Genomic DNA, 25,199 nt, shown 5'->3' on the forward strand with positions numbered 1-25,199 from the left:
CACACCCCACAGCAGTACAGAATGCAGTTTCCATTTTGGTCATTATTATTTTTATAGTACATTTTCATCCCTTTTTCCTTTAATCTTTTTTTTACACATCTCATTTATTCTATCTCACTTTCAGTTATTTTTATCATTCTTCTGAAGTTACTAGGACTTCAGAGAAAAACTCATGTAGCCACATGGACTCCACTACCCACAGGCCAACTGAACAATTGCACCTTGGTATGTCCAGTGTCTCTAGGCAGCAGGAATTGTGAAAAACACTGTGAAGCTAAAATGTTGGTAGTATGCAGTCCCTCTCACCCTCTGCATACAGCATGAGTGTCTCATGGCACATAAGTGCTTTATGCTTCCCATTAACTTTGAGCACAGCAAAAAATAAATCACTATCTTATGGTCCTGACAGTATGACATAAAAGCACAACAAACGCCACAAACTCCACAAGAACTTAGCTGGGTTTTCAAGTGTGGATAATTAAGGACCTGCCAACCTTATCTGTGGCACAATTTCAACAGCACTACTCTCCTGCTGTCCTACTATTGCTATCCCCAGGAGACCCAGCCCTGGAGGAATAATCATCAGCAAATTCCATTCAGGCATTTGCCTGTTTCCCAAGATTCTCCAAAATGTGGTGAGGGTCATGTCTAGGTGTTTTTTTAATCCAAAGATCAGGAAGGGATTGGTAACCATCAGGAGTATCTGAAAGACAATGAAGACAATTTGGGTAGCACTTCAAGCAGGAGTGACCTGAAGTAGGTATTTTCAAACCATGCATTGTACTTGAGAGCTGTTCTGTTCAGGTATGATGCATTTTAATTAGAATTTGGAAAGAGTACCAACAAAAATGCAGATAGGAAAGGGAAGAACAGGTTATTGGCCTTGCCTTAGCAGAGAACTTGCTGGAGAAATGCATATTCTCATTGCACTTGCTATGCCTTTTATTAATATTGCAGCAGAGGATGGTACAACTGTAATAATTTGTGATTTCAATAATTTATATCAATACACAATTCATGAATTCTGTTTGCACATTGGAGAATGCTGCAGCTGAAGAGGATCTATTGAAAATGTAAGAGATGAGTATTTCTGATCATATCCATGTTCTTTTCAGTTCCCTGGAAGAACAAGACAGCTACAAATGCAAAGATCCAGGTAATTACTGGCATTAAAACTGCTGCAAAATGTATGAATGAATGTAGGTCATAAAAAAAATAAAAAATTACCCATGAACCTGAGTGTTGAAAACAGTGTGTAAACATTGTATTTTTAGCTCTTGAGTCATCAGAGAGCACAAAACCATCTCAGCTCAAATTAAATCAGCAGCCCACCTTTTTTTTTTTTTTTTTTTGGATCTTGTTACATAAGTGTGTGCATTTATATATTTAGGTCATATGTATGGAATAGTCAATTCTTTCTCTCTCTCTCCCTCTCTCTCCCTCTCTCTCCCTCTCTCTATCTCTAATAGACTCACTTTCCAAAGCAAAGTATATCAGAATGCCAATGCAAAACTTCTGGCAGTTTTTGGGCAGTAGGAGTTCTCCACTGGATGTAAAATGAGGCAATCTGATGTGATGACCAGTAAGCATCAACTACCACATTGTAAATCTGACTCTTAGGTGCATAGTGGTTCTTAATATGTTTTGGGGATAATAATGTGGAATGCAAGAGATTTTTTTCTTATAGGTTTTTGGTTTTGTTTGAGTTTTTAAAATTTTTTGTGGGCTTTTTTTTTGGTGGTGGGGTTTGGGTTTTTTTAAGTTTCAAAAATTTGGGATCCTGAGGTGTTTTCTGATTAAAGCCCAGTTCTGTGGGCATTTAGAGGCAGAAAAAAAGCTGCTGTAAATGACGGGGAAAACAAACAAAATAAAATAATTAACTCTGTTGCTAGACTGTCAATTCATGGAGCCAATTATGCCTAGCAAGCAAATAACTGTATAGGAAGCCAGAGCAGATTCTCCTCTAATGGCAGACCAGTTATATTTGAAAAGACTGTGTGTCATCTGTCACGCTCAATGGCATGAGAGCTTTCTTATCTGGACATAAAATGTAATTATTGCCAGAGGTTGGAGCTTGGGCTTGACTCTTAAATTTCTTTATTTATGCTATTTGTCATGAAAAAATGACAAATCAAGGCAAATATCTTCAAGAGAAAACTGATGACCAGATCAGAAACAATAGCTGAAAACAAATGAAGATATTAGAGTAGTTTAGATTTCTTTTGAAGAATGATCAGCTCACATATTTCTAGCTGTCAAAATTATTGATAGTTTAATTTGTAAGTCTTTTTGTGCCAACCTAATTTTCATTGATGACATAAAAACTTTATGACTCAAAAATTAGATTTCATTTTTATAGGTGATTTCAAAGAGAATTTTAAAATAAAACTTCAAAGTTCCTGTTCAACTGAATAATTCCTCCTTCCACTTTACTGTTTATGGTCATGTTTGCATAGACATTGCAACCAGTTTTAAAACAAGATAATTTGGGCTGCTGTCATTTGAAATAAGCCTGTTGCTACAATTACTCTTAAGAGTAGTGAAGGTGATAAGTCATAAAAACCCACTATCATGCTCATTTTGCAGTCACCACAAATAGTCATGCAATAGCAGATCAGAAATTTTCAGAAAATTTTCATTCCAATGTACATTGAAGATGTGATGCTTCATGGGAAATGGAAATATCCTGCTGAATGTGCTTTCATTTTTCCTTTAAGTAAAGAGGAAAAAAAAAAGCCCAAAGAATTATTTATTGTTTGGGTTTGAAAATTGTCATTCAGAAACATGGCAACAATGAGATATTCTAACTTTACATATATGTTTTTCATACAAAAAGCAAAACTGTTCAACTCAGTCATCAAGGAAAAAGAATCTGAAGAACTGAAGGATCATCTTCTTATAGACAGTTGAAACTTTTTGCTTGATACAGCGCTGCCAAAAAAAAAAAAAGGGAGCAAAAAAAATTCTGGTACTATGTGTTGTTAGCATGTGTTCCTGAGAATCCTGTTTTATAATGCAGACACTATAAATTACAAAGACTTAAACAAAGAGATTCTAGTAATGTTCTTATCCATTTGAGCTGTGCTGTCATGATTAATCATGTCAACAGAAACCTGTGTAATCTATAGCTGCCTGTCTTATTTGTCTATTGGGCTATCAGATGTTCCCATTTCATTAAGTGCTTGCTCTCTACTGAGAAGACACTTAACATTTTGCATTGCTGTAGCCTTTTTCCAGGTCTCCATGCTCCAAAGCCTAGTATCCCATTTAGTTTCTGCTATTTTCCAGGCAATGCTCTCTATCAGCAGGTCTCAAGTTCCCACATAAGGGAACTTTCACCTGTGATGACAAATTTTTGATTGGAAGGCCTTCATTAGGGGGCTATACTCTTTTCAGTTTATATGTTATTTGTAGAAGCTCTGTAAATAAGGCTAGACGTTTTCTAGAAATATAAATTTCTCCCTGTTGCACCTAGAATGTGCCAACTAACTGGCATCATGAGGGTGTCCCTGCTTCAGGGGAAAACTTTCTGTCCTGAAAGAAAGAAGGTTTCTGAGGGCAATTCAGTGTGTTTTCCTTCAGGGTATGGTACTTCCCAGAGGCAAGTTCACAATTTAAGCCCTCTGTTGTCAAGAGAGAGACGTATTTCCAGAGGGCAGATGTGAGACACACCTAGGCTTCCTTGTCCTCTGCAAATGCCTCTATGTTTCTCCTGACTGTAGCAGGAACCTAAGATGATCAAAGCTGCAGCAGAGATGCAGAGAAGTGGAGCAACCAAAAGGGTTTAGTTTGGCAGGAGAGCTGCCAGTGGGGTTTAGAAGCCTCTGATCAGACTTGTCATGAAGTGAGGGGCAGTGAAGTTGTTCTGATGGCTAAATAACAGGAAAGGAGAGGAATACACAGTTGGAAATTACTTTTAAAAACATTACTGAACATTAAAAAGTATGACTTGAAGGATAGAACAAATTGAACAAATGCATCCTGTGTTCCTACACTTCATTCTTCCAGGTCAAAAATTATCAGTCTCTAATTTTTGTGCAATTTCCTGGAAGCTGACATTTTCAGAGGAGAAAAATGACAGCTTTTAAGGAAGGAAAAGGGGAGTAGCAAATGAAAAAGATGAAGTTAAAAACACGACAGGTTCCAAGAGATATGGAAAGTGAGTAGCAGTACAGGAAGATTTGAAAGAGCAGATGAGAATTGCAATCAAATTAATTTGATCAAATTTGATGAAGTTAATTAGCTTTTCAAACATGAATATGCATAGGATGCATAGTATGTGTGTGCACATAAGAAGGATAGAATCAAGGAAAATAAAAACAGTCACCTCCCAAGGCTGTATTAGCTGTACATAAACCATTCTCAGTGATAACCTGTTCTTAAAATTTCCTGCTGATAAAGGACCCCCAGTCTTGCCTGTAAGTGTATTATGCTGTTTAACCGCTATTTGCTCTCCTAACAGCTAACATAAATCTTACTTGCTGTACTTTAACTCCGTTCATGTCCTAGTCCTTGGGGAGAAGGAGAAACAGGACATGCTTCTCCTCTCTTCTACAGCCTGCTACATATTTTAACAGCTCTATGGGGTTAATTCTTTTGTTGTTATAACCCTCTCTTGTCCAGATATATTTCCTAGGCTTCTGTTATGCCCAGCTGTTTTACATCTTTATTAGCAAATGTGCTCAAAACTGCCCAAAAACCTCCACTCAAGAGCATCTATCTCAGTTTATGAGTGATCTGAAAATATGTCCCCATGCTGATAGGCAGCACTTTAATTTGCACATCTTCTTATTTGTAATAGAAGACCACTATTGATTCATGTCTTTAAACTCTACTTTAATATCCATTTTTTCCCCGTGGTTAAGCACATAAGGTGCTGTCTTATGGGTGAAATTTGACTGTTCCCGGAAAAATGTATCATATATAACCTATGATATATCTTGTCATGTAATTGCCTCAAGTTTTTTTGTAATTCTGATCCCAATCTCTCAGTGTCTGGCAGTTACATGCACCTTGAGCTCATCAGACAATGTAACAAACTTATTTTCATTTTCCATTTCATCATTCTTGATTCTTGAGCAAACACTGAAAGGGCCCAGGAAAAAACCTTGCAACTTCTCGTGGTATATCCACATCAATAGCCAGCCACCGAAACAGTCAGTTTCTATCTGACTATCCTTTTCCAAATACTCTTGTGACCACCTTTGAGTCCTTTCATCAGGAAGCAATGATGCATTCAGACATCTTTTTCCAGGATGCTCAGTTCATCCTCAGCTCTCATTTTTGGCTGCACTTCATAATGAGCATTGATATTTGTACAGCTGCCTTCTATCTTCCTGGCTGGCAAATAAGGGCCTGATTACTTTCCAACAACTTTTGTAATTACCCTTGAAGAAGTAAATTGCCATCTATTATGTACAGTCCATCTGTCATGATAACTGTCCCTCTCTTCATAATATTTCCATGTTGACTTTAACTGGCAAGCTTTTGTAGACTGGCAAAGATTTCATGGACTGTGTTGTCTATGCTGTGAGGAACAAATAACAAATTTCAAAAGTAAGAAGGCAACACTAGTGAGTATAGCTGCTTCTTACTCACTATGAAGTCGTCTCTCATAATATGCTCTGGGTCTATGGTTTGTTTGGTTTCTAAAAATCTCTTTACTGATGCATCACATGAAGGAAAACTGGCTTTTCTAGTGTATGTTTTTCTACATAGGCACCTTTATTTGTATGAAAAAGTAGTAAAGAGCTCTCATAAGGCAACTTCATACTCTTCCCTGTGCAAATCCTGTGTACCTTTAGAGTGCCTCATTTCACATTGCTGGCTGGAACAAAATTTTCTGCTTGTGATGTTAGCTGGCACATTGTGTTTGCTCCCACCTTGGAATAAAATAAATTCTCTCAGGAAATATGCTGCAAAAATTTTATTGAGAACATTTTAGAAGAAAAGTATCTGGAAGTGTATTAAAGCATAAATCTTTTGATAGCACCTTATAAGAAAGACCTGTTATTCAAGTTGCACAGATTTAAAATCTCAAGTAGGTTTAAAGTGTAGAGTTTGATGAAATAATGTTCACATAAATGCAGCATGGAATGCCATCACTAATATAATTAGAGGCCTTATTTCTGCATAGACTAGTCAGAACATAACAAATCCTTACAGAATGTCAGAATGTAAACCCTTCAAATTTGCTTCTTCAAAGTGTTAATTAAGCTTTTTTAATTTCTTGGGATGTCCTTTGGTTTTGTTTTGGTTGGGGTTTTGCCTTTTTTTTTTGTGTTGGGGGAGTTTCACTGGCAGGAGCAGGTATGTTGCTTTGCTGTGGTTAATCTTATTTTTTTGCAGTTTGGTCTTAATTGTTTCAAATAGGGGTAGGAGGTTTTGCCCAAAATTGTTACATGGCTTTGGGTGAGAAATATGGCTTTAAGTGAGATGCATGAATAAAAGAGTACTGGTCTTGTATTGTTAATATCTAGCTAAATCCATCTTCTAAAGTGGTAGCATTGTATTAATTTGCTTTTCAGTTTGCTGTAGCAATAGCAGCAATTAAAGTAGATTATTTTTTGAAGTATGGCAAGATCTTCATTTTAGAGAGCATTTAGGCATTGCTTATTTAGCAAACCATAATTTGCCATTTGCACCTATCTCCATTTACTGTCTGCAACAGAACTGACACTCTGCCTTGATTTGTACTTGAGATTGAGGTGCTGACAGTGTTTCAGAACTACAAGGGAGCTCCTCATTCTAAATCAGGGATAAGAACTACAGAAAATCATAGTGAAAATACATGTTGAGGCACCAGCTCTTTGATAACATACACATGAGGAATTCTGACTGCTCTTAATCAATTCTACTGTCCCTTTTGTAAAATGCATGATTATTATCCTCATAAACAGGGACTTTAAGATATAATAACACTGCATGTATTTAAACTTTAAAAAAATACCTATTTTAGATTTAACTCATTGATTTATTACTTTTTTTAAATTTTATTTTTTAAACTAATATCAAATAGGAAAGTAACTCTGTATGTTGTTTCAGATGTGTCTTTCTTTTAGTGGTAAATACAATAGTGTATAGCTGATTTATTGGTTTTTACAAGGTATTGGAATCCAGAACATTCACTAGTTTGGAAGATCATTATTTGTTCAAGATGGTGCTTAGCTCAAGTTTCAGCGTTCACTATTCTAGACAAGGAAGATGCATTTTGAAGAGAGGTAGTTGACTGGGAACTTGGTGGAACCTATTTAGATTGATTTGGATGAGGAAATTTGACAGTTTTAAACAAATACCACATTGCCTTATATTTTCTCACTACCACTATTCTCATGGTAACCAAGAACTCTGACTCATAATGCTGCTTTGAGGGCCTTCCAGTTGTTTTAAATTTACTACATTCAACTACTACTTTCTGACTTTTCTCCTTTTCCTGCAAATGTTGCAGATTTACACAGAAATTTCTTGACTTCCTTTCCTTTCAAGCACTTGTCTGAATTTTTCTCAAAAGGATTCACTTTTCCAGACATGCCAGTTACCCCACCTTTTATTGCATCAGAATTTCCCTAGGTTTTGAAAACACTGGATAAGACAGTTCTAAGTTTTTATGGGGGGGGGGGGGGGGAAAAGGAATTGGCTCATGGAAATATATTCAGAAAGCTCTTTTTGAAGCTGGTTATTTGACTGTCCTCCTCCTTGGTGAGCAGAAGGGAGCTTTGCTGGTACTGACAAAGGAGGTGATATAATATTGAGCATGAAGACCAAAACCAAAATATTAAGAGAGACAAAACAAAGAATTGACAAGTTCTTTACTTACACCATATAGGTTGTTATACCAAAAATAATTCCATGCAGAAACTTTAACAGATGTTTCCTTCTTTTTTTTTTTTCTTCTAAGCCATGAGAATCTTGTCTAAATCACTTAACAACTGAACAATTCATTGGAGTACAGACAAGAAGCTGAGTCTTCAGGAGTACTCTCATAGGTAGCTTCAGTTACTGCATTACTCAGATCCTCTTCTAAATAAAACTTTGAGTGCAGGCTTAATTCTGTTTTCTTGCTCCTGGAAATTTAGAGTTGACTAAATTGAGCTTATTTTAAATAGTCACTGAGGTTAGATTATGGTTTATGATCTGCTTACTATAGATTCAGGTTTTAAAAGATATTGGGAGGAGAATGAATTTCTTTCCAACAGTCTTTGGCAATGGCATTAACATTTTTAAGTAAACACTAATAAAATTCCAAATTTAAGCCCACTTTTCATAACCATGTGGATACAACTTTCTGATGAGAAGCTGCTGTGGAAATGAATAATAAGTAGGAACTGGCAAAATTTGTCTTCATTTGAATAGTGCAATGGTCCAATTTACATAGCTTCAATAGTAGAAGACAAATGAACAGTGATTATCATTTATTCTCTCAGGAGCAGTGGTTGTCCAAAATAATCAGAGTGTTGGCTATAAGCCAAGAAGAGGGAAAGAGCAACACATGGTGTTTTGTGGATTCAGAGAGTAGTATAGCTTCTGACTGCAGAAAGATCTAAAGTGAATGGATGGGATGGAGAATGAGGGGGAAAGATGTTCTAATACTGTCATTCCAGAACAATTAACCAGGAGATCAGACTTCCTAGGGTATGTGTCTTTAAAACACAACCAACAGTCTTCTGTCTCTTGACTTCACTTTTTTTTGTGCGTGCGTGTGTGTTTACGAGGATTAAACAGTACTTTCCAACCTTTTCTCCATATGATTCAAACATCTCCAGTCTTGGACTATGTGAGAGATCTGTCCACTGATCATGTCCTGGTCATCTAATTTCAAAGGCAGTATTTAAAGCATGAAAGATTGGGTAAGGATATGAACTGCTTCAATCAATTTCATTTTGTTTTGTGGTTAGCTGCCTCTTTCTTTTTCTAACCTGCCTGGTCACTTTATGGGATTAATACTTGGAAGTGGTCTTGAAACTCCCACTAGGTAGGCAAATAAATGTTTCCTGATCCTACAGTGCCTGTAGAGTTCCTGCTAGGTGGTGCTGTTAGTGACACTGCTCTACATATGTCCTGAATTTTATTCTTAATCAGACATCCAAAAGGAAAAGTAATAATGTGCTGTCAGCTGAAAAGTAGGAAATGAGCACAATGAAATCTGAGCTCTTTGTGAAGGGCTGCAGTTCCATTGGATTGGCAGTTACTGTATCCATTTTAGTTGGTTGAGGGGGACTAATCTGGAGGTTAGAGTTCTTTTTAACTACCAAAGAGCTCAGTGAAACAAGCATCACATATATTATATAGTAATCCAGTACAAGAGTTATTGGTCCCTATTATGACAGTTCAAACATACTGATGATCTTAATTTTTGTAACCATTCTAGAAAAGGCTATGGACAACTTTTATCCAGCCTGAGGTGCTACACATTAAAGTCTTGTGACCCTGGAACTAATGAAGCCAGATTTCCTACTTTGTTAAATTTACATTTTACTTCTCATTACTATTGTTCATTTTTCAAGTTAGTTTGTTGTATTTGTTATGTCCATCCCTCTACAGGAGTTGCAGATGAAGTTACTGAAGAGGAGCTGTGTTTGCAACAGAAAAGAAAATTTAAAAAAACATATTATGAACTACTTTCTTTATTTTTAAAATGAAAGTCAGTTGTAACAAGGACAGATTTCCTGAGCATCCCACCCACTGCACTGCAGAGATAATGTGAATGACAGCCATTGTGATATCACCTTGGGGAACAGCTCCAAACAGCCAGTCTTTAATGGCTGTCTTATCTTCATACTGGCTGATTTATACATTAATCAATTATATATGGCATAAATTGTAGCCCAATAAGAATTATTTGGGCTCTTTTAGGACAGGGAATATGATGTTTTGCAATCACTAGTAAAAGGCTACAGTTTTATGTTGATCTGACAGCACAGGGTCTCAGGAATTAAACGGGTTTGCATTGGCCTAGGCTTGCTGCAGCTGGCTTAATGCTTGCCAGCAGCCACCTAAGTTGATGGGCTTCTGCTGGGAACCTCATGGACAGTGAAGGATTTGCAGACCCCCTTGTCCCTGTGTACACAGCAGCCCTTTGCTTAAGTGAGCCTGTTGTGCAATTTTCAAACCTTGGCTGGGAGCTGATGAAGAGCGAGACTGGGATGAGAAAAATGAACAAAATTAATCCCAAGAAGACCTGAGGCTGAACAGAAACAAAGCCCTGCTATGAAGGTCTTTCCAGCAAGGACTTCAGAACACTACTGATGTGACTCCTCACCATCACTGTGAGATGACTGAGACAGAAACAGTCAAGCTTAGGACTCATAGGTATACCTAAACAGTAAACAGGATTGGCATCAGTCCATTTAGTACAAAAAAACATAACTACACCATCAATTAAGTTTTTCTGCATTAATGACATCATTGTGGACTATTGGACTGCTAAAATAGTAACTGGAATAAAAATTAATTCTTAGCTCAAGTGTCAATGTGTAAACTTTTGCTCATAAGAAGATTTTGATGCTAAAAAAATAACCCAAGGAAAGTAAACCTGATGCACAATATTTTGCTGAACTAACATAATTTGACTTGCCTTTTGGTCTGATTCCAACAAGCTGAAGCAAAACAAAGCTTAGTGCCTCGTTCTCTGATTAGTGGAAGTAAGACCTTACCCATGTCATGACCCAAGGATAAATTGTTTTTTCCCTTTCTTTGACATTCCTACTCAAAACTTTCATTTACTCGGTCTCTGCCCTTTAACCCCAAACTCTATTCTCCATTACTTGGCAGAAATTCTAAAATACTAAAATGTAATATAATGATTGTAAATACTTAACAATGCTTAATAAATCTATTCTTCCACACTGCAAAGCTCAGAAAGCGATGTTGGTCCAGAAGGATTCTCTGGTGTCTTTAACATGTGAGCCTCAATTTTCTTTTATTTGCCATGTTTTTTTTATCATGAAACTGGAAGAAATCTGTTTCTCTGTCAACATTGATGAAAACTCAGCTGCAAATTTAGAAATTCCAATGAAAGACCAAATTCTCTTTTTCTTACCTTTCCCCTTACCTTTCCCCATGATTTCATGAGTACAGATCCTTTTTATTTACTTTCTGAAATTTTGAAAAGCATTTTTTCTTTGCAAAAACAGATTAAAACATCATTTTAACCTATCAAAAAATAGCACTGAGGTTGTTTCTTGCTTTTGCAGTCTATGAATAGAGTTTCAGAATAACAACAGAGACTTTTAAAAATGTTTCCACATCATTCTCTTCATTTGATTTGTTATTGAGGCAACATATTATGCTCTGATGGCAAGCTTGTATTCCAGTATACAGGATGCTTTTAAATTACCATAGGCACTGCAGACTGTATGACTTATTATGGCCTGTTTTCTGCCTTCTGGTAGTGTATGTGCTATTTACAGTATTTGCTATATTAACTTCTTTCTCACATCTACCATACCATGGTCAAAGTAAATATTTTACATTACAGTATTGTACTAAAATGTATTCCATAGTGAGAATGAAGTAAATAACACAATATTAGATCTTTACTTTCTAGTTTCTACTGAACTGAGGGCTTTTTTGTTTTGTTTTGGTTGTAAATCTCAGAGCATGACTGTTGGAATAAAATTCACCTCTAATTAAAACTGGCCTACCAGGCTTCTCTCTTTCCTTATAAAATATTCTTGTGCAAACAATTCCTATACTTAGGGCATGCAAATCTACTACATTTCAAAATCAGTTTCTCTAATGATGCATCTGGCAAAAACAAAAACATAATTCACAGCCTGCAACAATTTGTGAATGATTTAACAGCCCCACCAATCTACTCCGTAAAGAAGTTTTAAGGTCATTCCTCACTTGATAGATTTGCCCAAAAATAAAAAACCGAGTATACCTACATGAGAGAAATGGGGTGTAAGGGGGACAGAAATCAAAGAACTGCATCTTTTATAATTGTAGCCTGCATTAAAATGATATTGAGCTGAGCCAGGAGTCATATCCCAGATTAAATATCTTTAGGAAAGAATTTTTTTGAGAGTCAGCAATTTCCTCCTCCCCACAAACAGCTTTGGCTTTTCTTGGGATACACCATTTGCAGTGTATAGCCTCAAGTGTAACACAGACTTCTTTGGCTTAGCATCTTAAGTAGGTGATATTTGCAAGAATATTCCCTTCTCCACTTCTGGCCAAGGCAAGAAATAATATTAATCAGCTTTGCTGAAGTTACTCTGCTCCATTATTTCAGGTAGGAGGGCCCATGGGAAGAGAAGCTTAGAACTCAACGGAAGGGAAGGAAAACTTAGGGAACAGCCAGGAGAAAAAGAAAGGCATGAGGAAACAAATGTTAAAGTGAGAGAAAATAATAATAAAGGAAACATACCAAGTATAGAGATCCTAATCCACAGTTATGTTCAGGTAAAGTATTAATTTTAAGCCTTTAAAAGCTTAAATACTTTGAAGCACTGAGCTAAAAGAATTGCCTAAATACAAACTTGCCGTAGTTGAAATAAAAACTGTCAGGTAGCATGACACAATGCTAATTAAGTCAGTACAATTTGGTGTTCCAAAAGATGTGTATTTAAGACCCTGGTTATGTTTGTGAATTTATCCCAATCTACATAACAGATTTCACAGATAAAATTAGTAATCCAGTATAAATCAGGCAAAAGTACATGTCACGTTTTCACAAGGAGTGCTTTGGATGTGATAAACTTTAGTTTACAAATGAGCATCTGCTAACATCAGCCTATAAGCTCACAGGAATTATATTATCCTTATGTAGTTGCAAGCTGCCATAGCTTGCTGTTAGGCTTGGTCTTCCCTTCTGACTTCTAATTCATAGAGGGAGACAACACCCTTGAGCTATGTGCTATAACTTTACCCATTTCTTCCTTTTTCCAGCTGTGCTGCCAACCTTCTGTCTGTCCTTTACGGTTCATAAGCTGAGCCTTGGTATGTGAATAATAATGTTGCTTTAGTGATCTTTAGTGATTGTATCCCCATGACTGGGCTGATACATATTGAATCTCAGTTTGAAACATCTTCTTCATTGATATTTGGATTTCATGGTGAGAAACCTCTTAGCAATGTACCTGATAAGACTCAGAATATTCCTGCAGTAGAAGCCAGGACATGGCTTGGAACTGTTGGGGCAGGATTTCCCTCAGCAACAGACATTGGAATTAAAGCATCTGAAATGGCAGGGAGCTTGGAACTAGATGGTCTTTGGAGTTTCTTCCGACACAAAACATTTTATGAATCTATGAAATGGTGTCAAGCAAATATGATTGATATTGTGGCATGCTGAGCACAATTTCTTAAAGGGGAGGCTAGGAAAAGCAGTGGTTGTACAGAAGTAAAAATGTGCTGCATATTTCATCAAATGCATGAGCAGCCCAGCTGCAAGTGGTAGCTTGTCTTAAAATGTCTTAAAGTACTTGGATGAATTTTCTAAGGTGACAAAGTCCCCAAGGGAAGAATGTAATCAAGTACAGCAAAAATCTCATAGGATTCTAATTTGTATTAGGGGCTTGGAAAATAAGCTTAAGCCTTAAGTAAATGGCTATCGTGGAGTGGCATAAAAATCCCAAACAACTGACTTGGCAAGTTTGTTATACTTTAAACACATTTTCTAGAAATTACTTTGTAAATATGTACATACTGTACTGTACACATGTACTGTTCTTTATGCATGGAGTAGCTTAAGGAACAAAAATACTTTTTTTTTTTATTTTATTTTTTTAATTTTTTTTTAAATTTTAAGCATTTTAGGTGAGCAGTATATGTACAATGCTTTTGCACCTTCTTGGACTCTATATATTCTTTATTAATACATTTAAGATAGATCCAGGATCACAGATAACAAAACTGACACAGATATTTTACATTTGATATGCATACCACTTAAGCTTATTACGGATAATAGAATGATCCATTGGCAGGCCTTCAGCTGCAGACTAAGAGGTGACAGGCTCTTTGGTGAACAATTTACTGAGTGTCTCACTCCCCCCTCCTTCTTAACCACGGGCATTGTGAGTTCATTCTATTAGCCCTAATAGGTTTGCTTTCAAAGTGTTTTACTTGGAAGATTTAAACCTGAACTTTATCATATGTCAGCCTACAGCTACCTTAAGCAACACAACTAAAAAAAGATACACCACGTTTATCTATATGCATATGTAATACAAGTAGCATCTAAAATGTGACTAAATGACATACTGTGCTGTAAGCAATGCTCTTCTGCTATGGGTGTTCCCTTGTTTTATACAGTTGTTTTTTTTTTCTTCTCAGTTAAAGAAGAGTTAATAGCAGGCATCTCCAGCTAGGCATGCACTAGTTGAGAAAGGCTGGGCAAATGAGAGAAGAGTTTGCTTTCCTCACATAGCAACTCCAGCAAGTATATCTGAGGGCTGCCCTCTGTCCCAGCAGGGCTTCTTTTTTTCTCCACCTGGGACCCAATGACAGAATTAGCAAGCAAGTTGTAAGAGATTTAGCCTTTGAGGAAAGGGTAGGCTCAGGCAGCTTTGTTCAGACTCTCAGACTCTCAGGACAGAATCGCAGCCATTATCTTTTCTCTATTGCTGCCTTTTAAACAGCTGGTCAGACAGGACTGCCACTTTTATGGAACCTAACAAAGACACTGAAGCAGCTGGGTGCCTGCTATCATTTCCATTCCAGAGATCCCTCTAAGTGGCTCCTCCTCACAACACTAGTGCTGACAGATTTAGGTTCTTTCAGGACTCAACATTTCTTCCCTTACTTTGATGACTTAGAACAGTAACTTGGAGAGGTCAATACAGCTGTAAATGTCAGTAATCAATGGCCCTGATCACTTTCCATCACCCAGGCAGGACACCATGGAGAATACCATACAGTCCTTGGTCAAAATCAGCCCAGCTAAGGCAGAAGTGACAGAAATTATTAGTGAGCAGGACCTTGCCTTGTTCTTATCCTAAGCCAAATTTACCCTCTGGTCTCCACAGTCTTAGGGTCACCTCAACTTTGCTGCATGCTCAAGTGACTAATGGTAAAAGTTGCCCTTCACAGTTTTACAAGACTGCTTCACTCCCATAGGACAGGGATGAATTAAAACCTGATAAACCACTATGTGGAGCTACTGCAACTTGCTTTCTATCACTCTGAATACACTGGACATGGCCAGTGACCCAGGACAGTATTCATCACACCTCACACCCAGTCCATACACACAATATTCGTTTCCCAAATGCTGTCTCCTTGGGTCCCCTACTGAGAGAGGTGTTTGTAGAAGTAGAAGAGTTAACAAGACTCAGGGTAAAGACATCAAAAACTAAAAACATAGCCTTTCTTAGTGCTGTGGAATACACTTACAAGAGAAATCAGACTGTGCTGGAGACAGTCCTGAGGGGAAACTGTGGAGTGGTTCTCCATTTTGGTTGTCGCACGCTGAGAAGACAATGAAAACTCCTGTATGTGTCAGTCAAAATATGACAATTTTTCCAGGCAAAATAAAGTGCAGCAAATCACTGGATTCTTCCTCCTTAAATCTTCTTGTGCTATCAGGTCACCACAGCCAAGGCCTCCCTGGAATTCCTCGCCAGGTTAACCAAACAGCTTGCCTATCATCTCAAGAATCCACAGTCTCCTGACTTCATGAAGTCAAGAATATAATCATAGATATTAGCCTGCCCAATCTCTACTTACTGCTGTTCATTGTGTCTTGATAACAGCTGATTTAATGCAAATATTATTTCTAAAAGTTATCGCTTCAAGACACAATCCTCTTTCCAAAGAGGAAAGACCTTTCATCCATCTTTGTGACAGAATATTGTTGATGAACATAATAAATCTTCTTCTCAATTTGTATAGAATTGATTCTTAAACAAATGCCATCTGTCTATTCATTAGTAATACAAATTAATTTGTATTTGGCTGTTGATCTTAGGTTGATTTAAAAGTATGGATATAAAATGGGTATAAAAGCACCTTATTGATGCTCTTCTACAGATGAGGCAACAAAGGCATGGAATGCTATGACATAGATCTATTTGAAGCTAAGTTAATTCCTAAGCCATTATATACACCAGAGGATTTGGATCCATAGGGTTTGTTTTTATCTACACATATCAGTAGTAGAGAGTGGATTACAACCCAAGTCTTTGAATGCAGTGTCCTGCCTGGTGAGCCACAGGATTATTTCACTATTTTCTTTGGCTTTACTCTGTGGCCTAAGACAATTCCTATGTTTTATCTCCAGTCTGTCCTATACCATTTTAGAAACATATTTTTTTTTTTTTTACAGTTACATAATCTCTTCAGGACTTGAAACAAACGTGAAGTTGGCTCTATTAACTGTTACAGGACCTGAACTTAATATGTGTTAAATTCTGTCTGCCTGTGTTTGCAGGTCTTTTGTTTGTTTCTTTTTCCCTCAATGTCTGTACCTTTCAAATTGGTGCTTGAGTTTTGAGAAGGCTGTGAGGACTTAAACTGTTGGCATGGGAGAACTGCAAGGATATAATATCTATAATAAAGCATCCCTTTTATCTACTGATGCCTGTGTTTTTGAATTATCAAGTGCTTAGGGATGTACAGACAACCAGACAGCTGAGTTAGCTAAACATTCTCAACCTTATTATTCTACACAAATGCTAGAATAGGTACCAGAATGAACTATCCCACCTTGCTAGTTTTAACTCTGGATTCCCTTTAGTATAAAGCTAAGCTGTGGGGAGAAGGAGAAAGTATTCTTAACATTAACATGTTACATGAATCCCGATGTACAGCCTTGTAAAGACTGTTCTGTTTTAGTAAAAAAATTAGAGTAGCTGGAGGAACAAATGCCTCCTGCTGCACAAGCAGCTTGTTTTAGACATGACCAAAAGGGACTTCTGGAGGTACCTGGGTAGTTTTGATTCTACATACTTTCTAATCAAAAAGGCTTCAGAATGCCAATTAATGAAATCTGCTATAGCCCTTGAACAGAACCTAAAGTACTTTCAGTCAAGCACAGAGATACAATTCTCATTTTGGTGAAAAAAGGAAGAAGGGAGGGGGCAAAAAAGAAAGCATTAAATGATGATGTCTGGCATTACTAGACCTATTTGACATTCATCTGGGAGAGAGGCATTATGCTGTGAATGCTAGAGACATGTCCTATCATTTTGCTGGACAAAGTCCCCAAATACCTCTAAATCTTTCAATCTCAATCAGATTAGTTCATCTGAAAGAAGGTATTCTGAAAGCAGCTAATGCTACTACAAGTTAGCCTCAGCAGTGCATCTGTACTGGGATACACAGAGATTGATCATCCTTAGGAAGAACAGCAAACACTGCAGGCTTTAGCCCTGTTGTGTAAATCCCCTAGCAATTCGACTTCCCTTTTCTTTCCTTGCTAAATCCCAGGATATGTTGTGAGTAAATAAAAGCTGCTGCCCTCCTAATCACCCTTCAACCCTTCCCACCTGATCAGTTTTAGTGGTGCTGAAGAGCAGTGCCAGTAATGTCATAACTGTGCTCCACAGAAGCTGCCCAACAGCCACTTTCCAGCAGTTTTCCTAAAGAAGAGGAAGCTATCTGGAGTCTGATAGGAATACGCTTTCCTATATATAAATGCATATAGTAATATATATAAATTGCAGTTTCTCCTTGTGCAGTCCAGTCATCAAGCCTATACAAACTTAATGGATAATATCTCAGGTGAGATGCATGACTAGCTGCTTAGTTAGCAGAGGAGGTTGAAAAGGTCTGAACACTCCTTCAACCTTTCCTGTGTGTCATTCTGAAACTTTCTCTGTCAGACAGCCCCATCTGTCACTCAGGAACTACATCTGCTTGCCTGTTTATTTTCCCACTTGGGGTTGAGGTCACTCGCCCTCCATTTAGCTAATCAGAGGAGACAGCAGTAATCAAAGCACACTATCAGTGCTCCAGGGATGTCTTTTTTGAATAGCCTCTCTGTACACTGCTCTGCAAATCTTGTAAAGCAATGTAGACATATACAACCAGAGGAAAACAACAGGGTAAAAGGTGTGGTTTGAGATCCAGCTAGAGGAAAAAATGTATTGCTGAATCTATATGATACCTGGAAAAACAGGGGCAATATTTACTGAGGAATTTCTCATGTGTGACAAGAAAAAAATTACTAAGTTTATTAAATGGTAGCCTCTCACAGAAAAATTCAATGGATTTCCTAGCATAGATGCAAAGTGCAAAAAGGAGTTGACAGTGCTTATTTTTCAAAAAAGCAAATCAGCCTCCTGACTGTTCAGTGTTCTTAAGGAACTATCCATAAGACAGCATGCCAGTCTGCATGGAGTTATTAATTTTGCTATTTACAGTTCCTCTACTAGATAACTTTGTTAGGCTCTGATAAACAGTATTAAATAGCCGTCAGGTCCTGCCTTCAAAATCAGGGCAATATAGCATCTACTAAAGCTATTCCTGTGCAGCTGATTCTAAAAAAGAACTTTATATTGTGGATGAGAGATTTGTATCTGAAGGAAAGAGTATGAAAGAATGACTCAATTCAGTGAGAAAAAGAGTGTCTGCTTTGTTTGCCCTTTGCCTAATTGTGTAGTGGGCTGGCAGTTTGCCTTAGCTTGCGGACCCTTACATATTGAAAGGATTTAAAGCATACTAGTACTAGCCTGGTCTCTCAAGACCGATTTCTCTTTGCAATGCTATTGTGATGAATCATGCATTACTATGATTAGCAGAGAGAGATACAATTACTTTCTTGCAGCCAAGGCTGGTAAAGTATAGAAGTATTGCCTGGAAGCCCAGATGTGACAGAGGTGGAAAAAGCATCTTCTGGGACATGAAGGGAATGCAGTGATGGAAATTGTTGCATGTACAATTAAAAATAAATAAATTTTAAAAAAGAAGGGAACAGGAAAAAGACTTGTAAATTAATACCAACAGCAAAAGGGCCCTGACTGAACTGGACCTTCTGTTTCAGCAAGTATGACTCTCTCATGCATGAGAACCTGCTTATGAGCTATTATTTGTAGCAAATGGTCCCACCTCAACAGCGAATTTTTAAAAAAATAATGACAGAGACACTAAAAAATAGTGAAGAAGAAAAATAAGCTATCCTGGAGAAGATTTAATATTACCAGGCAATTGGAAAGGGCCTGTCAAAACTGAAAGGAAGCAGGGTGGAGAGAGAGTGGAAGAGAATATAATTAAGAGGAGGAGAGCTTCATGGTAGCCCCCACACGGTCTTGATTCTTGGAAAAGGCAGCAAGCTGCTTCTTCTCTTCTTAATGCTGGTTGTTTTTAACCTGCTTGAAGAAGGACACTGAGATGATGCCAACATTCCAAGAGCCTTTGAAATTCAAGTTCTCAATGGAGACGGAATAAAAATTTAAATGGCACAAAAGTGTAACAAACCATTTTCTATTTCTATAGTGTAAACAACAGTAATCATTTTATGTCCTAATGTCTTTTCCTTGTTTTCCACTAACTTCATTTCTCTCATGGCCAAGGCATGAATGCTTCCAATACTTCTAAATTTCTATCAGTCTTTGTGGACCAAAATTGCTTATACAATGTAGTCTCTTGTAGGTGGAAGGGCAGCTTATCAGAAAGGTCCAAAGCAAAGGTTTGGTGCTTACATCATTTAAAACCAAAGGTGCATCCACAGTCAATGTGATAACCACAGAATCCTGGAATGGTGTGGGTTTAAATAGACCTTCAAGGTCATCTGGACCATTTCAATCCCCCTTTCGTGGGCAGGGGCACCTTCTACAAGACAAGGTGTCTCAGAGGTCCATCCAACCTGTCCTTGAACACTCCCAGGGCTGGGGCATCCATAACTTCTCTGGGCAACCTGTTCCAGCGCCACCATGCTGACCATAAAGGACTTCTTCCTAATATCCAATGTAAATTTGCCCTCTTTCAGTTTGGAACCACTCCACCTTGTCCTAAAAATGCGGCCCAGACTCGCCAGTCACTGAAGTCACTTAAATCACGTTGATGTGAGTGTCAATCTCAGCCTAGCAGGGCGGACTGAGGAGTAGGCTGGCACGTTGGTCCCACTTCCCTCCGATCTGACTGGAAACCCTCACTGACCGACAATCACACAATTATTAGGTTGGAAAACACCTTGCTCACGCTTTTTAAAGCATGACGCCTCTAGAAGGAGACCTTGTCCTCCCGTCTGGTTAAAGGGCACGCCCGAAGAGCTCCGTGCGGGGCTCTGCGGACCCTCCCGGCCCTGCCGGGGCGGCGGACGGACGGACGGACGGACGGACAGACAGACAGACGGACGGACGGGACGGGGGGGGAAAAGGGAGGAGGAAAACAAGGAGGGAGGGACCGGCGCTCCTCTGCTGCCCTCTGCTGCGGGGCCCCGCGCCGCTGCGCTCCCTGCGAGCTCCCGGGAGAGCCGCCGTGCCGGGACGGGAGAGGGGCGATGCCTCCCTGTCCCTGACGGAGCGGCTGGAGACGGGAACCTGCAGGGACAAAGGCCGGTCCGGGAGGTGGAAACACATTATTGACACATTTAAAGGGTCAAAACTCGGCCCCCTGTGCTCTCAAAGCAAACTTAAATTTAGCAGTGTTGTCCATTTTGTGCTTGAAGAAGATTAACGCCTCAATTAAGAGTTGTGAGCAAGGAGAAACTATGTATTTAACAAGTTCTGCGGTGTTACTGGAACCAAAGCTGCGCCTAGGACTGCCGCATCGTTCCGGGCGAGCTGGAAGGGCACAGATGGCACCGGCGGGGCCAGCGGAGCCGGGATGCTGCCAGCCCTCCGGCACGGCTTCCCCTGCATCCCAAGGGCATGAGCACCCGCGGCACGGTTTTTATTTCTCTCCAGTTTCCGTGGGCAGAAAGCGATTTGAGGACTTTCACTGCGAGCAAAGCGCCCGGTCCAGCGCCGCAGGCGCCCGCCGCGAGGCGGCCCTTCCCGGCCTCCCCGAGCGCCGCTGTAGCGAGGCCGACACCGCTCCGGTGCCCAGAGGCCGGGCACTCCTCCGCTCACTCCTTACCCCTTCCCTTGCGCTCCTGCCCGTCCTTGTCCCCTCCTCAATCCCTCCCGCTCCTCGGGGCGCCCTCAGGCGCTGCCGGGGCGGGGCCACCCCTGAGCCCCGCCCCTCAGCGCGGACCCCATAGGCCCCCGCCGCTGCCAATCAACGTGTCCCGCCATTCCCGCCGCTGCTGAATCAACCGCCGAGCAGCGGATTGCGGCGGCCATCGATTCCCTCGGCCGGCCCTGCCGCCCCGTCCCGCACACATCCCTATCCCCATCCCCATCCCGGTGCCGGTCCCTGGTCCTGGCCGGGGGATGTAGGACGACGCGCGGCCGAAGGTACCCGGGCAGCGCCGCTGCCTATCGCCTGCAAGGGCGGGCGCAGTCGCGGCCGCGGCCGTGTGGCTGCAGGTGCTGCTCGGGCAGAGCGGGAAGGGGCACGGCTGCTCCCCGCCCGCCCCGCGCCGCCGGTCCCGCCCGGCTCTCCGTGCCTTTAGCGTGTGCCTGCCCGTCCCGCGGGGCCATGGAGCGCGCGTTCACGCCGCTGGAATGCCTCCTGCCCGCCGGTACGGTACCTCCCGCCCCAGGCACGCCGGGCAGCGCGGGGAGGGGAGCGGAGCGGGGCGGCCGCGCCTCCGCTCCAGCCCCAGCCCTGCCTGCCGCAGCCTCCGCGGAAACACCGCGGTGTGTCTGCCTCGCCGCATGTCTGCCCCGCTTAGCCTGAGTGTTGGGCTCAGCACAGCGCTTTGGTACCGTGTTAACCCCGTCTGGAGTTCAAAATCGGCGTTTAAACCCAGACCCTCCGGGTTCAGCCGGTACTTTCTGTTTGCTGCCGCCGCTTTCCCGGCTTGGCCGAGCAGAGCGCTCCGGTGACGCCTGTCTGTCCCCGATCTCCTGGCTGCCCCCTGGAGCAAGGGCCCCCCCTGGCTTGGCATCCATCCTCCCTGTGCCTTTGGCTCCCCGCCTCCTGCCCGTGTGCTTTGCCCTGGAGCCACCCTTGCACCCTGCCTTGCCCTTCAGCTCTGCGCAGCAAAGCTTTGAGGGTTGTATTCAGGGCTTTCTCTGGTTTTCCAAAGCTATCCAGCCGTATTGTGGTTTTGATATTATTTTTGAGACCTGAGAGGTGAGGTTTATTAATGTACATCGTTAACCTTATTATGTGTCTAGAAGATGGAGCACCTGTAATAAGCACAGACTCATCCAAATGGCTTGTACACAGTTTGGAATAGGCATCTCTTCTTCACTCTGTTTGCAGTGTCTAATTCAGTGGGGTCCAATTTGTTGTTCAATGATATCATTATAAACAATAAATATTTTTATCTTTCTGTAACGTGACTTTAAAGCTGCATAAAAATGTTGGCATAGCAGCTGAATTCTAACTGACACTGCTCTTTTCTATTCTGTTCTGACACAGACACCAGCTGCTGCATTGAGGTAAATATTGTTATTTATTTACTAGTAAGATCTGTAGGAAGGGCAGAGTTTAACAGAATGCACACTTTCAACAATTCAGTACATTTTTACAGCTAGCAGTTTAAGAGCATGTTTAAATTCCACTGTGGTACATTTTTTAAGTGATGCTTTGCTCTGATTCTTAAAAACTTCTTCAGGATATGGTCAAAACTGCTAACAGGTAAAGCTGCACTCACGGTGTTCCTGCCAGAAATGTGTATTTTGACACTGTGTGTATGTGATACACTGTTGCTTTGGGTAGAAAGAGGGAATGAGCGTGTAGGTGAGATTTTAGTGGATGAACTTTGATTCACTGGACATTATGTCCTCTTGTATGCAGTAAGTGATTAGTGAGTATGTAGTAAGGCCAAACAAAAAGCTACCTTAAGAAGTTGCTTAGTGGACTGGAGCTCCTGCCCTACGAGGACAGGCTAAGAATTGGGCTATTCAGGCTGGAGAAGAGGTTGCTGTGAGGTTCTCTGGAGACCTCATAGCCAGTGCCTTGTATCTGGAGGGGGCCTGCAGGGAAGCCAGAGAGGGATTCTTCATGCAGAACTGTAGTGAAAGGACAAGGAGTAATGGACTCAAATTCAAATTTAGCGGAAATTTAGCTTATAGATATTAGGAAGAAATTCTTTACTGTGTGGGTGTGAGACACTGGAATAGGTTGCCCAGATAGGTTGTCTGATTCTGTTCAAGGCCAGGTTGGATAAGGCCTTGAGCAGCCTGATTTAGTGAGTGATGTCTCTATCCATGGCAGGGAATATTGCAACTAGATTATCTTTAAGGTCTATTCCAACCCCTTAACTTTTTGTGGTTCTGTAAATTTATCCCTGTGGAAGTACCAGCATTTCTGTTTGTATTTTAAGATAATTGCCTTTGATAGACATTGTATAATGTTAGAACTGCCATATGTCCTCAGTTTCCAGGAGCTGCCTGTCTTTCTTTGGTTATATCTGGTTGGATTTGACAACTGGAGATGTTTGTTCAGTTTTCTCATGACCCACAGCCTTCTCATACCAGAGGCTCCTACTACTAAAAGAAAAGTCTGTTACTTACCTACAAATCAGTTGGTTATATGGGCTGTGCCTGTAAAATGCACAGTGGTACTTCATCAGGATCCTTGTCATCATTACATACATTCATTGCCAGCATTACCAACTGAGTTAGCCTGCTCAAAGTATTCAAGGCTGAGCAGATTTATTTGGCAATTTGACCATTTAAGCTCTGGTAACCTCCTTGGGGAACTCAAAAATAAGGTTTTCAACATTGGACAGGTAAAATGAGCCTCCCAATTTCTTCTGGAGAAAGTACCTACTAGTAGTTCCTTCATCTTTTTGCTTCATTGGGATAAGTTTTTAGGTGTCCAAACAGTATAAAGCTAATCAGAAGAACTTGGCACTTCTTAGAAGCTAAACATGAGATTGCAAAATAAACCCTTTTGAGGCCATTGAAGCACTATGGACCCTGCTCCTTTCCTTCAATACTAGAAATTATATAATGTATAGCAATGTGTGACTGTGTTTATGGTGGGGACACTGTGAAAGATTTGTCAGCTATGTTTGGAAATTATTAATTATTTTGTCTCTCTATAAAGTTGTTCAGAAATTATGCTTTTATTGATACAGGATAGAGTAAAACACTCCCAGGTTTTAGAATATTGTAATATTAGACACCTGAATTGGAATTTCAGGGCCATGTGTGCCTTGGTAATTTTAGTCAGTGTAGTTAGAGTGAGCTCTTAGATTGTACATCTCTCTCTATCTCACCTGATTGATATTCAAGTAGTAGATACTTGAGAACTGCAGTGCTAACTAGTATGCTCAGGGACTTTGAAAATTATTTAGTCAAACAGCTGAAGCACAGTTGCAAATCACCATGCTACAGTCAGAACACTATCCCGTGGACTTTAGAACTATGTTGATTTGCTTATTAACATAGTTCAGAATGGATAATGATAAATTCAGACTGAATTCCACTTTAATTCTATGTCTTCAAATGCATTTTCAATTCCTCATGGAATGAAACATTTAAAAAGGCTCACAGAAGGCTCCACCACAGAGACCTGCATGCTGTGTGAAAGGGTCAGGCAGAAGCTTCACAGGCAAGGCTCTTCTAGAAGGCTGATAATGATGTCACACTACAGCCTGTGAATTCATGTCAAGAGAAGCTTTGTTTGTTCTGGAGCGACCTCTGATAGACTCGACATTTCCCTCCTGCTGTTTGTACCCTTTTCTTGCACTGTCATTGCCTCCTGCTGCTTGTCCCAGACTGTGCTGCAGGCACTTCTGCAGAGAGACAAGTGTTTCTAATTTATTATTTTAATACCATGAACTTTGGGAGCTGAGTGTACTATGCTTGTGACTGCTTAACAGTGGAAGTACTGTAGCATCTCTAATAAGGTTGCCCCTGAATACCACTTGAGATTTTGAGAAGGGCAGAGTGCCAGTTTGCTAGGCTGTGTTTTCTCACCGGGAACATTTTACATTGCCTGCATGGCCTAGATTCTCGCTCATCTTCAGATGTGATTAATGATTCCTTGCCTTGCACAGTCCTTAAAGTGCAGCTCAATATTGGTTTTATCAAGTGGAGTGATGCAGAAGGAGGATATCTTGCTCAGTTTATAATCCAACAGCTCCCAATATGAGTTTCTTGCCTTGTAGATGTGGACGTGCTGCAAAGAAGCAGCAAATCTTATTTATCTCTCTGCTCTCTTCTGTGCCTTCCAGAAGGTATGTTGGAGCTGAGCTTGCTCTGAGTGACGGGGAGCCTATGCTATCAGGAAGAGTTGGTTTTCCTGTC

General features: G+C 40.3%; 1 protein-coding gene across 3 annotated transcripts in view; it reads left to right on the plus strand.

Annotated features, from left to right (window-relative positions):
* The first annotated feature begins 21,134 nt into the window (after nt 1–21,134).
* Nucleotides 21,135–25,199, plus strand: part of TPK1 (thiamin pyrophosphokinase 1) — a 305,416-nt gene continuing 301,351 nt past the window's right edge. Inside the window, exon 1 of one of the 3 annotated variants that reach the window (XM_079300660.1) lies at nt 21,135–21,511. In XM_079300660.1, coding sequence (XP_079156786.1) covers nt 21,469–21,511 — 43 coding nt within the window. In that variant the 5' untranslated portion in view covers nt 21,135–21,468. The remainder of the gene's footprint in view (nt 21,512–25,199) is intronic. The other 2 variants (XM_079300661.1, XM_079300659.1) reach the window with 2 other exon arrangements.

The sequence above is a fragment of the Erithacus rubecula genome, assembly GCF_903797595.1.
Source record: "Erithacus rubecula genome assembly, chromosome: 3".
NCBI lineage: Eukaryota > Metazoa > Chordata > Aves > Passeriformes > Muscicapidae > Erithacus > Erithacus rubecula.